At 35.3% G+C, this 17,486-nt stretch overlaps 1 protein-coding gene across 2 annotated transcripts in view; it reads right to left on the minus strand.

Annotated features, from left to right (window-relative positions):
* Window positions 1-17,486, minus strand: part of EGFR (epidermal growth factor receptor) — a 224,592-nt gene that overhangs the window by 60,488 nt on the left and 146,618 nt on the right. For both annotated transcript variants that reach the window (XM_031957089.1, XM_031957084.1), the window contains exons 2-8: window positions 12,278-12,429; window positions 11,004-11,187; window positions 9,269-9,403; window positions 6,736-6,804; window positions 4,488-4,606; window positions 2,748-2,889; window positions 502-618 (exon numbers count right to left, since the gene is read on the minus strand). In XM_031957089.1, coding sequence (XP_031812949.1) covers window positions 502-618; window positions 2,748-2,889; window positions 4,488-4,606; window positions 6,736-6,804; window positions 9,269-9,403; window positions 11,004-11,187; window positions 12,278-12,429 — 918 coding nt within the window. The remainder of the gene's footprint in view (window positions 1-501; window positions 619-2,747; window positions 2,890-4,487; window positions 4,607-6,735; window positions 6,805-9,268; window positions 9,404-11,003; window positions 11,188-12,277; window positions 12,430-17,486) is intronic.

The following is a 17,486-nucleotide window of genomic DNA, read 5'->3' on the forward strand; positions in this document are numbered from 1 at the left end:
TTGGAGCTTATTAAAAATTAAGCTCTCATTTTATTTTTCCTTTCAAGTAAAAATGATTGAGAATTGTTCTGTGCTCACCTCATTTCCTTAGATCAGATCCTATTTCCAAATTTTTAGGCCTTTCCTTTGCAGGGCATATATATATGCATATATATGTCCAGAGCTTTTCTGAAGGCTCCAAATTTATAGGGTGAAGCTTTTTTCCCAAATTCTTTAATGACTCTATGTATATTTGTCTGTCAGCTTCTGTTGTTCTCCCTCCTACTCTTCCAGATTTATTTCCCAACACACATTTCAGGTAGTTCTCAACTCTTGTTTTAATACTCCCAAATGAATTTTATCTGCATCATGTGAAGTTCAGATACATAGCTTTTGGGACTAAATTTTCCATGCTAACAGGGTAAGTGAATTCCAACTTTGTCCTTGTATTCCCAAGGCAAAGAGGAGGCACTTAATAAGTTCCTATTTTATATCCTTTATATCCACTTCTAGCTTTCTTACCTTTACTACATGGACCTTCACACTTTTTACATTTTCGGACACCATCTTCTTCCACTTCATAAGTCTCAGCATTACAGGAGCGAACACAAGAACCATGGTCTGTCACCACATAGTTATCTAAGGAAGAGGGAAAGAAAAAAGAGTCATGGAACAAGACGTAGTTGTTTCTGGTCCCAAGATCCATTGCATCCAAGTTGTGGAATGGACACAATGCTTTCTCCTTGTTATTTACTTTGTACATAAAACTGTATTAAAAATTAAACATATATTCAGTTCTTTCATTGTATGAAATTAAAACAAATTAATTGAATAGGAAATTTTAGGTAAATAGTTCCTAGGGAATGTATATTCTAATGAGTCTCAATCATTTTGAGTATTTCAAAGGTTTGTTATTTAAATAGTATTTAATTTTTTTTTAATCTTCAGAATAGATAGGTAACTTGAACACCTATAGTCATTAAAATTCCTAAATCTAAATTTTTTGAAATTAGCTGTTTCTTTAAATCTTCTCAAATCTGAAATATTATATATATTTTTAATTTGTTTTTAATCATATAAATTTTGATTACTTCTTCTAGCATTTCATCCTTGCCTTTGGGTGTCTTTTCCCTTGAAATTGCTATTGACATTGATAGAATAAAAGAAAGAGTGCTGGGCATAGAGTCTTGGAGCTTGGGGTTCAAATTACAGTGTGGGTTGGAGAATTCACTTCAGCCTTTTTGAATCTTAATTTCTTCATTTATAGGGTGAAGATAATTAAATTTGTAAAACATATCACACAGGATTATTGCAGGACTTGAACTAAAATACAAGGTGCTTTGCAAACTTTAACATACCCTCTAAATATTAGTTGTCATTATATTCATTAGTTCTACATTTCTTATTTGGCATTTTAAGATGTCTTAGAAAGACTTGCATGGTCAATTCTGTGGCTTTGAAAAAAAAAAAATTCCTATTATTCAGCCTTAACTCAACATGGAGATTCTTTTGTACCCTATTTACTGATAAATGATTGTATTTTTTTTTTTAAATTGCTTTAAAAAATTCTCACATAACTGAACTTTCTTATGTTATATCCCCCTTTATATTAAAAGCATTTAGTCAGCAATCTTTCGGTAGATATGTAGGGGAAATATCTTTTCCTTTTGTATCCCCTAATCCACTGAAGATAGCATTTTCTATACAGAATTGGAAAAACATGAAAAATGCATGCATATCACTAACCTAAGAAAAGTAATAGCCATTGTATGCTACTAAATTACTGTGTGATACTGGACAACTCAATTTACTTGTTTTGACCTCAGCTGTGCACACGTGCATACACACACACACACACACACACACACACACAATATCTTCACTTTTTATTCAATAATCATACGTTAAGAGCCTAGTAAGTTTTAAAACATTGTGATAGTTGCTGAAAGAGACTCATCATTATTCCCAAGGCAGCTTTAGAGGGCTGATCTATAGATTGTGTAAAGGTGGAATAGATTCTTCTAAAATCCCATCTGGGTCTACTTGCAATTTTATGTTAAATTCAGTATTACCAACTAATGTAGAGAGATGATGGAGATTGATTCTGTCAATTAGTTCATGGTGCTATTTGTTTCCTATTCCATATATATTTATTTAACACTCAGACCCTATTTTTGTTGGAAGTGGAATTGAAAGGTCTTTAATGAAAAACCACTTTTTCCTGTCAACATTTCTCCTTTCCTTCCTTCTTAGGAGATTGGAACCTCCACAAAGATAGAAAGGAAGGGGAAAACTTTAATATTAAAAGATATCAATGTAGAACCTAAGTCTTTATCTATAAATACTGAGGGAATTCAAATGACTACGAGACTACTGAGAACCCTTGCTCTTGGCAAGTGCCAGCTGGACATTAGGTTAAGATAGCTTGGGAAAAAGAGATTTTCCCAAGAAATAGAGGGCAGGCATCCTTGGCATGTTAAGTGATTAAGATAATTGTCCTCAGTATAGGATGCTGCTCACCTATAAGCAATTCTGTGAGCTGGAGCTTCCAATCTAAATCCCCTTCTCTTCAAGGAGAGATACCAGGACATTATCCCTCTGCTTGCAGCTTCGTGATGACAACTACATCTTTTGTGACCACCAGAGACCCACAAAAGTGCATGGAATAAATTACAAGAGTCATTCAAGGGTTCCTAAATCATGAGATCAATAGGGAAATCCTAGAAGCTAAATGACAACCCTGGCAAGAGGAAATCTGGTGAACTCACGTGGACACTTGCGTACACAGGTGGCTCCAAAGCTGTATTTGCCATCTGGATTGACATCCATCTGATATGTGGTGGGGTTATACAGCATCAGAGGAGGGCAGGTATCTTTGCATGTGGCTTCATCTCGAAATTTTCGGCAGACCTGTTGCAAGATGAAACATCAGTAATGAGAGACCAGGCACATACTTCCAAGCAGGTCAAACCACTTTAATTGTGACTGTATGTTACACCATATGAAGATGTTTTATTTCAGTGAAAGATTCTTAGATGAATCACTTAAAAATGATTCATAATATTTCTTTCTATTTGTATCTCTTCTTTATTGTACCTGGCTTATTTGGAGGAATGTATACATTAGGAGGCTTAGAGGAAGAGTGTGTGATAACTTTTCACCCAAGATGTAGAAAGATTTTGAAGTTCATGATCTGCCCTAGTAAGGAGGGTTCATTTCTTTTGAGAAATGAACACATTTGATTCTCCCCAAAACTTATTTAAGGACACATTCTTGAAATGAGAGACCTTCCTCTACAGGAAACAATCTAGCTTAGAAAAATGTAATGGAGTTTGAGTGAATAGAATGAATTGGGTGGGGGGGAAGGGAGAAGAGAGGGTATGCAGCTAGGTGGTACAGTGGATAGAGCACCAGCCTTGATTCAATATTTCCTAGCTGTGTGACCGTGGGCAAGTCATTTAACTCCAATTGCCTCAGGGAAAAAAAAAAAGAATGAATCACAGGTATGAAGACCATCTACTCCAACCCATACCTGAAAAGAATGTTAGTTACAATGTATTCTACAAGTGGATCCTATTCCTCAGGCAGCAAAATATTTCCTGAAATATTTCTAATATGAATTAAAATTATTCTGTGATGACATGTAGAAAGTCATCCATCAATAAATAAACTATGTCAAGCACTGGGATATAAGACACTAGGATATAAGCACTGGGCAAAAGACAGCTCTTGTCTTCAGGTGCTCCAGTCTGATGGAGGAGACCAAAAGCAAAGAAATATTTATAAAGCAAGCTCTATACAGGACAAATAGTAAATAAACTAAGGGAAGACAATGGATTTAAGAGGTGTTGAGGAACATTTCTTGTAGAAGATGGAGGGAAAACTTTCAAGCATGGAGAACAGAGCATAACTGGAGAGATGAAGGGTCTTGTTCATAGATATCACTAATAAAAATCATGGAAATACCCAATCCTTCCAGAGAAGGTTGTGGACCCTTTCCTGTACAATCCATACTTATAACCTATGGTCCTAGCAGTTCCAAAGGGGCTCTAAGTCAGGGTGTGTGGCCAGGCCAGAATCCCTTTAGTCAAGTGAAATGTATTCTAGGAGTTTTGAAGAAGACTGCTTGGGATTTCTTACAGATCCCACCCCATTGAAAAATAGAAAGTGGTTTTATAACTCTCTGTAGCAAACTATGATGTTACTACCAAACAATATCTTCAAATTGCTCAGCCCTTCTCAAAGAACTGTCCCTGAGAGTTTAATCTCAAAGCAAATTGAGTAGAGACAGCAAGTGGGTAAGGTATTAACCTTGGAGTCTGGCGATTTAAATCTGGTTTTAGACACATCATGTTTTCTCAATTCTAAGATGAGGTTACTAATAGAGCCTATCTTCCCAGGATTTTATATAAGGATGAAATAAGGCTTGGTATAATTGAAGGTGCTCCAGTATTATCAGACACTGCAGGATTGGGATGCCCTGAAGTTGCCCAATAGCTCCTTCTTACCAAACAGTCACTCTCTCGGGGTCCAGTACATCCTGCTGCACACTGGTTATGGCAACAGTCACTGGGGGAACTACCTCGACAGCGTCCTGAGCACTGCTGTGCACAGATGGTTTTTGTCACTGAAAAAGAGCAAAGTTGAAAGGTTAATGTTCATTAAAAAGTTTTGCCATGATTGTTATTTTGTTTTTTAAAAAGACTTTTGGCTATGTTTTTCCAGGCGGGATAGGTTCAAAGATGAAATGGATGTTTATTAAAATTAAAAATTTTCAAGCTTTGGCTAGTATTTTTCCCAGGTGATTTAGTTTCCAGTGCCATGTTTTAAAACTGGTAAGAGTAGGTAGTCTATACCTATATTGGAGAGTTTAGTTGTATCAGGAGGTTAGGATGCTATGGAGCTGAAAGGAGAAAATAGAGGTGTTGCCATGCTCCTTGAAGGTAAAAGAGAATTTGTTGGTCATTGCCCTGAGAGTTTAAGAACTTCAGAAACCTCAGAACTACTTTTTTAGATTTTTTGGTAAAGCAATGCTATCTTCTGACAACCTCATTGATTCCAACCTCATCGAAACACTGGTCTTGCCTGTACAATTTCATACAGATACAAATACTTTCTTCCTTAGAACACCCTGTTGGATCCTGTGTTGGGTCTATCAAACATGACCTCCTTTATATTTACAGTACACACGAACTTCACAAGCATTTTCTTTTCTTTTTTTTTTTTTAAACAATTCCCCAATTTTTTTTTATTAAAGCTTTTTATTTTTCAAAACATATGCATAGATAATTCTGCAACATTAGCCCTTGCAAAACCTTGTGTCCCAGTTTCCCCGCTCCCTTCTCTCAACCCCCTCCCCCAGATGGCAAATACTCCAATATATGTTAAACATGGTAGAAATATGTTAAATCAATCATATTCATACATATTTATACAATTATCTTGCAAACTAGAAAAGAAAGTGATGAAAATAAAATGCAAACAACAAAAAGATTTAGAATGCTATGTTGTGAACCACACTCAGTTCCCATGGTCATCTCTCTGAGTGTAGATGGCTCTTTTCTTCACAAGACTATTGGAACTGGTCTGAATCATCTCATTGTAAAGGAGAGCCACATTCATCAGAGTTGATCATTGTATAATATTGCTGTTGCTGTGTACAATGATCTCCTGGTTCCGCTCATTTCACTTAGCATCAGTTCATGCAAGTCTCTCCAGACCTCTCTGAAATTACCCTGCTTATCGCTTCTTATAGAACAATAATATTCCATAACATCATATACCATAATTTATTCAACCATTCTCCAACTGATGGGCATCTACTCAGTTTCTAATTTCTTTCTACCACAAAAAGGGCTGCCACAAACATTTTTGCACATGTGGGTCCCTTTTACTTCTTTAAGATCTCTTTGGGATACAAGCCTAGTAGAAACACTGCTGGATCAAAGGGTATGCACAGTTTCATAACTTTTTTTTTTTTTTGAGGCAATTGAGGTTAAGAGAATTGCCCAGGGTCACATAGCTAGGAAGTATTAAGAGTGTAAGACCAAATTTGAACTCAGGTCCTCCTGAATTCAGGATTGGTGCTCCACTGCACCACCTAACTGCCCCCTCATAACTTTTTTCTCCAGCATTTTCCACTACAAACACTGAGAAGAATAATCTTTGTGATGATTATACTTTTTTCATTGACCTTGTTCAGGCCTGACACTAGAGATTTTTCATAAATTAAGGAAGATTGTACAGCAAGATAGATCCAGAGAAGAAGTCAAAAGCCAGTTCAGGGTCATATGAAATTTAGTTTTCAACTGGAACTAAATATCCAAGAGGCAAAGAGATCTATTTATGTTCTTGAAATCAGCTGACAATATTGCATCCAGCCTTCAACAACCAGACAGAAGAACAATCCGGGAAGGCTAAGAGTCAGCACAACAATCACTACCAGTGCGAATTGGCCAGTCTTACCTTCCCTTAATTGAGTTTTAGCAATGAAAAGTTCACCACCATGCCTGGTGAAGTCAAATAAGCTAAGATTCCTAGATAGGTTCCAAGCCATTATCAGAAAAATAGCTTTTATAATTAGTGTCCACTGGAAAAAAATAATTACAAGTGTTTTACATGAAATATCTTGGGCCTCACATTAGCAGGAGAAATGAGGGCAGATATTATTATCCCCACCTGGAATATATTTGGATTATTGTCCATTCATTTGAAGAAACTCAGTGCAAAAATAAGTACAAAAATCCATATACTTACAAGTCTGGCAATTGTGTGGTCCAGGACCCCAACAGCTTCCATTGGGACAACTAGAATTACACTTTTCACCTAAAATTAATTATGAAAAAGATAAATGAATAAAATTCCAGTATATGATTAATTGAAATAAGTTTGGCTCTTATTACCAAATTCCCAAACTGGAAAAACTGCAAAAATAAGCAATAAAACTAGCTGCAGATAAAAGAATGAAAGCTCCCCAATAGATGTGATCTTAAGCCACCTTCTCCGGGCCTTTACAATGAGGACATCAAACTAAATTCTCTCATTTCCACTGCTAATATTCTTAAAGTTGTTAATAAGATCATCCACTGAGGCTGGCACTTAGATCCTATGTCTCCTGATTTTTAGGTGAGGCTTCCTTCCACTACTCTATGTTGCTTTGCTTTATCAGACATTGCCCAGCTTTCTTAAACTTAAAGTCCATATGGTTCTCATAACTGAATGTGGGTATGATGAGAGTATGATTTATTATCAGTAAGTTTTGATTTGTATGCCTATTTTATATATCAGTATATTTGGGGTTATGTAAAAGTTTTTTGGGTAAAAGAGGGTTGTAAGTGAAAAAAAGTTTAAGAAGTTTAAAAACTCAAAAAAAAAAATTTAAGAAGTTCTATTACAAGAGTTGAATGCACTAATGCAAGAGCCAATAAACATTTACTAATTACCTACTATGTGGTAGGCCCCACTATAAGCCTGTTGACATATAAGAAATAACTGAATAACATCATACTTAAGGGATTTCTCAAAGATCATTAAATAAGCTTGAAGACACTGTTCATTTTCTGTTACCTTTACATTCTTGGTGCTACAGTGCTTTGTGTATTATAGGTGCTTAATAAACAATGTTGTCGTGTTGCTTATTTTTTTCATGCTTTGTCAGTCATTGAAGATAGGAAATTCTCCCCATTTTGAGTTACCACATTAATCCTTCTGAATGAATTGAATCTCTAACTATGAAGGTGAAAAAAAATCTGTTTCTCAAAAGTCTAAGAAACTCATTAGTGTATAGTCTACTATTGATTTCTTAAGTACCTGAAAGTACATTGTTACGTCTTTGTGTAGATATTGTTGCACCATGCAATTTTTTGTTTATTGTTTCATGTAAAATTCTGTAAGTCATTTCTTCATGTGAAAGATTCTATACATATTTGCCCTTCAAGGTTGCACAGCATAGGGCAATACCAAAACACCCAACCGGTTAAAAAGAAAATTAAATCAGTGATTATACTGTAATTTGGGATAATTTATTTTTATTTTTAGGCAATTGGGTTTAAGTGACTTGATGAAGATCATATAGGTGGTAAATAACTAAGGCTGGATTTGAACTCAGGTCGTCCTGACTCCAAATCTATTGCTCTATCCACTGCACCAGCTAATTAAGATCCCATGTTATGATTACAGGTATTGATATAGAAAAATGTTGAACTCAGACTCTGAAATGAATGTGAAATTTATACATTATTCTTAGTAAGAGCCAATAATATACAACTCTGCTTTAGTAGTCCCTAAGGTCTATTCAGCCCCTAATAGATTGCTATGAGCAATCTATTTAAATTTTTTAGATTTAAAGCATTACATAAGAAACTCTGAACGCAAAATAACAGTTAAAACAAACACGTCAATTTGACTCTTCAACACATATTTGATTGTGACATATACATGACCCAAACTCAGACTACGGAGCATATTGAGAACAACCAGACTTGATAGCAATAACTAGTCTCATCCTTTGGACAAAAATTATCCACATTATATTGAAATAATAGCATAGAGATTGCACGAAGTGTTTGCTTCCCTATTAGAAAATACACGAGAGAACAATTCTGACAATGATTAGTCTTTACAGGGACTAACCTCTAATAGCTCCTATCCCAGTCCAGAGAGTCAAAACCATAGCAAGAATCATTAAAGAGAGAGTGATTAATTGAAATTCTTTACTTGGGGAGACAAAGGCTTTCTTGGTTGTCTGATCGGATTACGTTATGGTTTAACAATTAAAGTAGATATTTATAGAGATGTTTCTTGAGTGATAGTTCAGGTTACTAGCCTGGACAATTCAACATTCTTCCTACCCATTTAAATAGTTCCTGAAAGCCAATTTAGCTCTTATGACACTCTACAGATCTGAGAAAAGGGGTTCAATTCGTTTATTTGTTTAGAGCAATCTATTTAGAGGCTGGAGGGACTTTAACCACTATTCAGTACCTTCTCTTTTTCAGATGAGAAAACTTGAGATAGAGCTTAAATACTTGTCTAGGCTCATACAGGTAACATCATACACTAAACTACAAGGGTGACTACTTTCTCTCACATAACAGTATATTCACTCCCTCTCCCCCTTATATGGATTCTGTTTTACCAATCTTGAGAACTCATTTACCTTTCAAAAGATAAAAAAAGGCAAGGAGATATGGATGGGCTTATGGAAAAGATGCTGAATATTCTTCCTCTCCTTTCCTGAACAAGAAAATTGCCAGAATTAGCAACTGAAAAAAGTTTACAGAATACTTACAATTCTTAGGAGGATTGTTATTGTCTATTGAGATATTGTTGAAAAAGCTGGAGTCCACAATATCCTTCCACTGGATTGTATGCACATTACACAGAGCTGGGTTATTGTTGAACCGAACACCACCAACAAGAATTTCTATATATATAAAAGAAAACAACCTTTAATTGTATTCTAATTACAATGTTTGTGAAGGTTTTTGTTGTTGCTGTTGCACATCTTTATTTGAGCTCTAAAATATGGACAGGATTTAGATGATGGAAAGGCAGGGGGAGAGATTTCTTTTCACTATAGTAGCAGGGAACCACAAGGTGGGGTGTGTGTGTGACTGTGTGTGTGTATTGCAGGGATACTGAGCCACATAAGAAGAGGGATAATTTTCTCACTAAGAATTCCCTAGAGTCCAGTGGTTCTCAAAGTATGGTCTAGAGAATCCTGGGGATCTCTGAAACCCTTTTAGAGGGTCTACAAATTCAAAAATAGTTTTTATTTCCAATATGGTAAATGTCTATAAATATAATCCAGATAAACATGCTTTAGAGAGATCCTCAATAATTTTTAATAGGATAAAGATACTGAAAACAAAAGTTTGAGAACCACTGCAGACCAATCAAATCACAAGATTTGTCTCTAATGTATCATAGAGGTAGTTGGAAGTCAGTAAAGATTTTTGAACAATAGGGATGATAATGATAAAGGTCCTATTAGAGGAAGACTAACATGGTAGCATTGTGTAAAGTGAATTAGAAATCAGGATGGATCTAGACTAGTGGTTCTCAAACTTTTGTCCTCAGTATAAATATACTATTAAAAATCATTGAGGATTTGTCCAAAGAGTTTTTTTTTTTTTTTTTAAATGAGGGTTAAATTTGTAGATATTTACCATATTAGATTAAAAACTAATTTTGAATTAATCAATTTCTGAAAGGGTTTCAGAGAGCTCCAGAATTCTCTGGACCACATTTTGACAACCAATGACCTACACTAACTAAGGATGCATCTAATAATACAAAGTTTGAGATGATGGGGACTTGAAGTAGAATGAAAGTCACTAATACAAAAGAGACATTTTCAAGAAAGAACCAAATTGTTTGGAAATTCCTCAGATAAAGAATGGAGGATATGGGTGATTCAGAGAAAGCACAAAGGTTTCCAGTTTCTATACCTGCAGAATATATCTAGAGGCTTGTCTGGTTCACTGAAATGCTTCAGGATTGGTATGCATAGTTTGACTGTTCTTGCTTTACTGTTCCTGGGATCTGGTAAATTTATGGTCTTCTCCTTCCCCTGCCTCATTCCTTCCTTAAAATTTTTTTACTGCTTACCCTCAGTTTCTCAACTGTTAGCTCATCTGTACTTTTAGAAAGGATGTTTGACCTCGGATAAAACTATGTTGATTTTTACTGCATTTTGAGCAAATGTTGCTCCAAGTAATGGCAACGTAGTGGGAGTTAACAGGAGAATAAAAGTGAATCTGTGAAAGCAATTATCCTAGCCTTAACTGAGAGTCTCAATTAATTCTCTCTGGTGCCACAAAAAGAGGATTCCTATGAACAGGCCACATCCAGCTCAGAATTTTTTTTGTTCATGCTGTTTCTCCTGCCTAGGATATCTTTCCCCATCTCTAAACCCCATCTTTCTACCCCTATCCAAAGTCTGCTAATCCTACATGTGAGAGCCATGTAGAATTTCAATTTATTTTCCCTCATAGTTTATCTCTGTATTATAAATATCTTACCGAGGAGACTCCTCATGGGCAATTCCCTCACTCCTGTTTTATTCACATCATAATTGGAGAGCACAGAAAGTGCATAAAAGTTTTCATATAACACATTTCCTCTGATGATCTGCAAATTTTCCAAAGGAATCTTCTCTACTGTATTGAGAGCAATAAGCACATAGCCAGAAACCTCCTGGATGGTCTAGAGAAATAAAGAGGTTATGTTTTTATATTTATTTACATTATTATTTGTCATCAGGAGTATAAGCATTCATTCATCCATACAAGCATTCAATCATTCAAACACTTATTAAATGCCCACTATATCAGTTTCAGAGTTCATAGCTACTAAAAACAAAATATTCCTTAATCCCAAGGAGTTTTTAGTCTACTTGGCAAGATAAGATGGGTAAGATGAGGGGCAACAATATGAACATAGTAAATATAAAAACATCACTCCCTACTCATAAGGAGGTTGTATTTCCTTTAGGGGGATGAGATGGGGAAGACTACATGAATTCAGCAAATACAAATTTTATTTGGAGTAAATACAAAGTTATTTTGGGAAAGAGCATAGAGCAGGATAATTCCCCATGCAGAAAGCACCAATTAGGCTCAGCCTTGAAGGATGCTGAGTAGAAGTATGAAAGCTATGTATTGGAAGCATAATGATCAGCTTGACAAGGTCATGGAGGAAATGAACATGCATGAAAATATTATATAAATGTAAAAATAGTATACAAATATATAACTGTGTTAGAACTAATCAGGAGCTGACAAAGTAATTTAGGACTCAGATTTTCCTTTACAAAATCAATCAGCTTTAAAGATCTCTCTTGGTTATTTCAGAGCCCCAATAGTCATTTGACCAGGCAATTTAACAGAAAGAAACCTATCTTCCTATTTGCCTAAAATTAGATGAAAACTGGTAAATCCAAGTTTCACTGTTCTGAGCTTTTCCTGGTACTTAAATAAAAATGCTGCCCATCAATCCCCTTTCCTCATCTCACTATGAATTCTAAAATTATGAGATACTTCAGAATATTCCCATGATACAAACCTCTCCATATAGGGGAAATGAACATTATTTCAGTTTATTTTGAAAAAATAATGTGTAAACAATATAATATGATGAAAATTTCATATTGAATATACATCTGTCTCGAAATTTTAATTCCTGAATCCAAAGTATATTGGAGTTTTTCACTCCATGATAATATTTATTGCCCAAGTAATCTTTCATTTACCCTACTTTGGGGGTAGGATGATGAGGATAATCAACTCATACTTACTTTTAGGAAGGAAAGGTCATAACCTTTCTGGACATAGGTAATTTCCAAATTTCCAAGTACTACCTCACAATTATTAAACATCCTTTGGAGACTCAAGAAGTGGTCTTCAAAAGTACCCAACTGGGTCAGCTTATTACTTGTTCCTTGGCAAACTATAGAGATAAAAGGAAAAGGAGAGAAAAACAAAATGATGTCACATGAAATACTGAGTGAATTAGAACCAACAAATATAGATTGTGTGAGCAAAACATAAATTATACAAAACTCTGCAAAGGTAAGTGCTCATTACTTAATAACTAAAATTAGACCACTCATTGTGAGATCTTAAGCACCAAACTATATGACTATTGACTTATTATGTGGTAAATTTGAATTCTGTAGAGATGTTCACATTACTCTGAAAGTTGGTTAGCCAGAATTTCTAAAAATCTTCATGCATTTCTATGCTTTGATACAAATTGATCGATCTATTTTTAATCGTGTGCCTTTTAATTTTATATTTTACAATTCACTGATTACTGATAAAACAATCTTGCCTTAACATAACCTTAACATTAACCTTAACATAAGAAGAAAAATAGTTAAAAACAGACACATAGCAATTGTTTCTGAGAGCTTAAGCGCTATTCCACCTCTCTATCAAGTAGAGAGTTATATGATTTTTAGCATCTTAGAGGACACCTAATCTAACCCATTCATTTTAAATGCCTAGAGAATCTTAATCTAATGTGGGGAGCACCTGGACTGGAGCTCAAATCCTGTCTCACACACTTCCCAACTGTGTGAACTTGAGGAAGTCACTTAAATGCTGTTTGCCTCAGTTTCCCTTTCTATAAAATGGGGATCCTAATAGTACCTACTTCCCAGGATTCTGGTGCGTTAATAATTGTAAATTGCTTACTATGGTGCCTATAACACAGTACTGCTGCTGTGCAGTCATTTGGTCATATCCAACTCTTTGTGACCCCATTTGAGGTTTTCTTGGCAAAGATACTGAAGTGCTTTGCCATTGTCTTCTTCAGCTCATTTTATAGATGAAGAAACTGAGGCAGTTTCTGAAGCCAGATTTGATGCTCTATCTACTGAACTACCTAGATATGCCACAATATTGATTTATAAGGCACATAGTAAATGTTATATAAATGCTAACTATTAAGACATTTTCTTTTGGTGTTGTTTCCAATTACATTATTATAGTAATATGTAAATCCTTTCGTTTCATTGCTCTGCATCAGTTCAAAAAAGAACCTTCCTATGTTTCTTTGAATTCTTCTAGACTTCCATTTCAATTTAAATCAACAGGGAAAATATTAACTTCTAAATTATATCCCATTTATCCCCAGCACATACGCTTAAAATTTAAAATTAAAAACCCAATTCTACATGGAGAAAGCTTAAAATTCTCCATATGTACAGGCACCCTCAGTATTTTATGGTTCAGCATTGATACCAGCAAAACACATTCAATGATCAAAGGCCCCTTCTGTCAAACAGTTTCTGACTTATTTGATATATCAATGAACAGGCTCTAACAGAGGTTCAGGTGTAAAGTGAAATCCATCATTAACAGTGACACAATAGTTTTGCCTGTATAATGCCAAATATCTGGAAAAAGATTGAAACATTTAGTCAGTGATCATATGCTTGATCTGCATCTTCCCCAGATGTTTCAACAGCTGATAGACTGGTTTTTTTCCTTATCCAGAAGTTTGGCATCATGTATATAACATTGGACTCTTACAGTATATGATGTACTATCATATACAGTATATGATGTACAGTATATGATGTACTATTGGGTAGCTACCCAAGTACTTCCTCAATTATAACACAAATATATACCAATATATAGAGAGACACAAACACACATATATACACATACACACATTATATAATTTATGCATGTATGTATGTACACCAAAATCCCATTTGATCAACAATTCTACAAGACAGATAATATAGATATTATTCCCATTGATGAGGAAGCTGATTTTAAGTAGCTTGCAGAAGGTCACAGAGCTAGTGAGTGTCAAGCCTGAAATATGAAATCAGTACTTTCTAATCTCAAATCTTGCACTCTGCCCACTATGCTGAGCTGCCTCTCACCCCCAGGGATTAAGACTTTGAGTGTATTTCTTAATATATAAACTGTTTATTGTGGACAAGTTTCACTTTATCCCCTGGGAAGCCAGCCAAGGATTCACCAGAGGCAGGGAAATGATCAAACCCATGATTGGCTGCATAACTTTAAGAGGAAAAAGAGAACAATTCAAAAAAAAGTTCTATTTACAATGAAAGACATATGCCAACAAACTTGAATGAGAGTGCTTTGAGGGGAAGAGTGGTCATACTGAAGGCTATGCTTTGAACACACATTACCTTGAGAGTAAGGAAATATGTCCTGTGGTTCTGGAAATTAGGTTCAAAATTGGCCAAATTCCTTCTCTTTCCTTCCCCCCCCCCCCCACATCCAGCCAAAGAGCTGCTGCTGAGATTACACATGGCCCAGTCATGCAAAGCCATGAAAATTAGGCTGAAAGTCAATAAGGCAGCCTTGTAACTTTATTCCCAGTGAGCAGCTGACACATTCTCTTCTTCTGGAAAACTGGGACATTGAGGAAACATTTCTAAATATGTTTGTATAGTCTATGTTCCTTAATTCTTTCCCCCCATGTTGACCTCCTCCCTCCATGTTGAATTTTCTAAATAACACCATGTAATTCTTGCATCCTACATGATTTGACCACAAAAATGAGCCATGTGCTCAGACACCTCTGAAACAAACTGAATCATCTCCCAAAACATCACGCATGGACCAATCTACTCATCTTATGGGGATTCCCCCACCTCCTTCCATCTAACCTTCCCTCCCCCTCCATACTCATGAATCTATTAGAAGTAGATTCAAAAAACATTTATATGATGATTATCAGTAGTAGTAAGACAAAGAGGCTTTGTATGTTTACATTCTTGATGATCAAACAATTCCAGAAGCTTTCTCATAATAACTTTTGATTGAACTAATCAATTGCTATCTTTCCATGCTAGGTCCAAACAGCTGGCACCCAGAGAAGAGGCTAGCTTTGAAGGCAGTTATTCCCATAGGGACAGAGACTTCTTGACCATTTCTCATGCATATCTTCTTTTTAAAAAAAATTTTTTAAAGCTTTTTATTTTTAAAATACACGCACAGATAATTTGCCAGCATTGACCCTTGCATAGTCTTGTATTTCAGAATTCCTCCTTCTTCTCCCTACCCCCTCCTCCAGATGGCAAGCAATTCAATATGTTAAACATGTTAAAATATGTTAATCCAATATGTGTAAACATATTTATACAATTCTCTTGCTTCATACATATCTTCTTAAAGATACTATCAGGACTAAACTTTTTCTGCAACACTTCAAATTTTAAATGAACTTTTGACATATCTCTAGATACATGTTATATCTCTTTAGCTTTTATTTCATCTATTAATGATCAATCAAAACTTCTTAAAACAGATATTCTAAAAACAGATATTTTACTATATGATACGACATATGACAAGAGAAAATTTTTTTTGAGGTAATAGAACTGGAAGAGAAAGACATGAAAAGAAGAGAACCTGTATGTGTATAAGAAAAGGTCTCTGATGCAGAATATCTGATATAGATAGAAAATGGAGAAGTCAATATGAGAAATATAGGAGAACTCAATACAATCCATCAAAGGATGGAAAATTGAAGTGATAGTAAAGAGATTTTCTTCACATCAGCCAAAAAAATCCTGGAAGAAGATAGAACTTGTCTATAAAGAATGACTCCATATTGGGTATTTGTAGTTGTAATCATAGATGTTTCTGGGACTACATTTTATTTATTATAAATAATCATATCCTGAAATGTAAACTTTAAAAATTCAACTCAACAAATATTTATTAAGGAGGTCACTGTGTCAGGCATGGGTAGAGATGCCTTCAAGGAAGAATGGGAAGGGTTTTCTTGAGCTTGAAGCACATAATCCAGTGAATCTAATTGTGTATGTAACCTTGAAGTTTTTACCTAAAATGTGCTTATGCATACATGCCTAAGTGTGCATAAAATTTTGTATCATGTCTTCAAATACCCTATCAGTTTATTTAAAAAAAAAAATCTAAATCTATACAATTTCTGGATTCCACATAAAACCTAGCATTGTGCCCAATTATCAAGCACTATCATGAACAAAAATATAATAGGACAGAGAGAGTGCTATTAATTATTGAAATCAGAGAGGCATTCCCTGTAGGAGGTAGCAGTTGAGATGAGTCTGGAAGGAAGGTAAGGAATCTAAGGGGTGGAGGTAAGAAGGTGTATATGTCAGATCTGGAGGATAGGAGAATGGGCTTATTATGCAAAGGCAGGAAAAGGACCCTCTACTGAAAGTTTGCTTACCGAAGTCAGTCTCTAAAAAGCACATAGGTACAGACATTTTCACAAACACACAATGTTCCTGTAGTCTCATATAGGAAAATAACAAGATGAAGAATCAAATCTGATAAACTCTTACCCAACCAATACTGATCTGACTCAGCAAAGCTTTTGGGAAACTTGGACACAATATATTTACAGGTAGAGTACAACACAACATCAGACCAGTAACACTACTTTATGTACTAAGTCCAGTTCAAATATGAAGCAAAGGGACTTTCACTGTCTTCCTAGTATTACTATGATATTTAAACGTTGTAGAGACCTTGTAACAAGAGATTTATTACAGTTGAAAAGGGGGTCTTTTGTTCTTATTTTATTTTTCAGACATATCTGATTTTTCATGATCTAATTTGGTGTTTTCTTGGCAAAGATTCCAGAGTGATTTGTCAGTTCCTTCTCCAACTCATTTTACAAACGAGAAAACGGAGGTAAACAGTGACTTGCCCAGTGTCACACAGCTACTTAAATATATGAGGCTAAATTTGAATTCAAGAAGATTCATCATCTAATTCTATCCATTTTGCCACTAGCTGGGGAACTTTCCTCATTTGGAGGACAGTAATTATACTGTAATACTTCTATTTTACTCCTCCTTTCCAGTGGAGGATCACACAAGATTCTCAAAGGGTTTTCTAGTGTCTTTAGGTACTATCAAGCTGGAAAAACTTTGGGGACCACTGCCTAGAGCCTGCTTTAGCTGATTTCAGAGACTTCTATGACCACAAAGGGTAGGCAACAAATAATGAGAATTGTTG

The sequence above is a fragment of the Sarcophilus harrisii genome, chromosome 1, assembly GCF_902635505.1.
Source record: "Sarcophilus harrisii chromosome 1, mSarHar1.11, whole genome shotgun sequence".
Taxonomy (NCBI): Eukaryota; Metazoa; Chordata; class Mammalia; order Dasyuromorphia; family Dasyuridae; genus Sarcophilus; species Sarcophilus harrisii.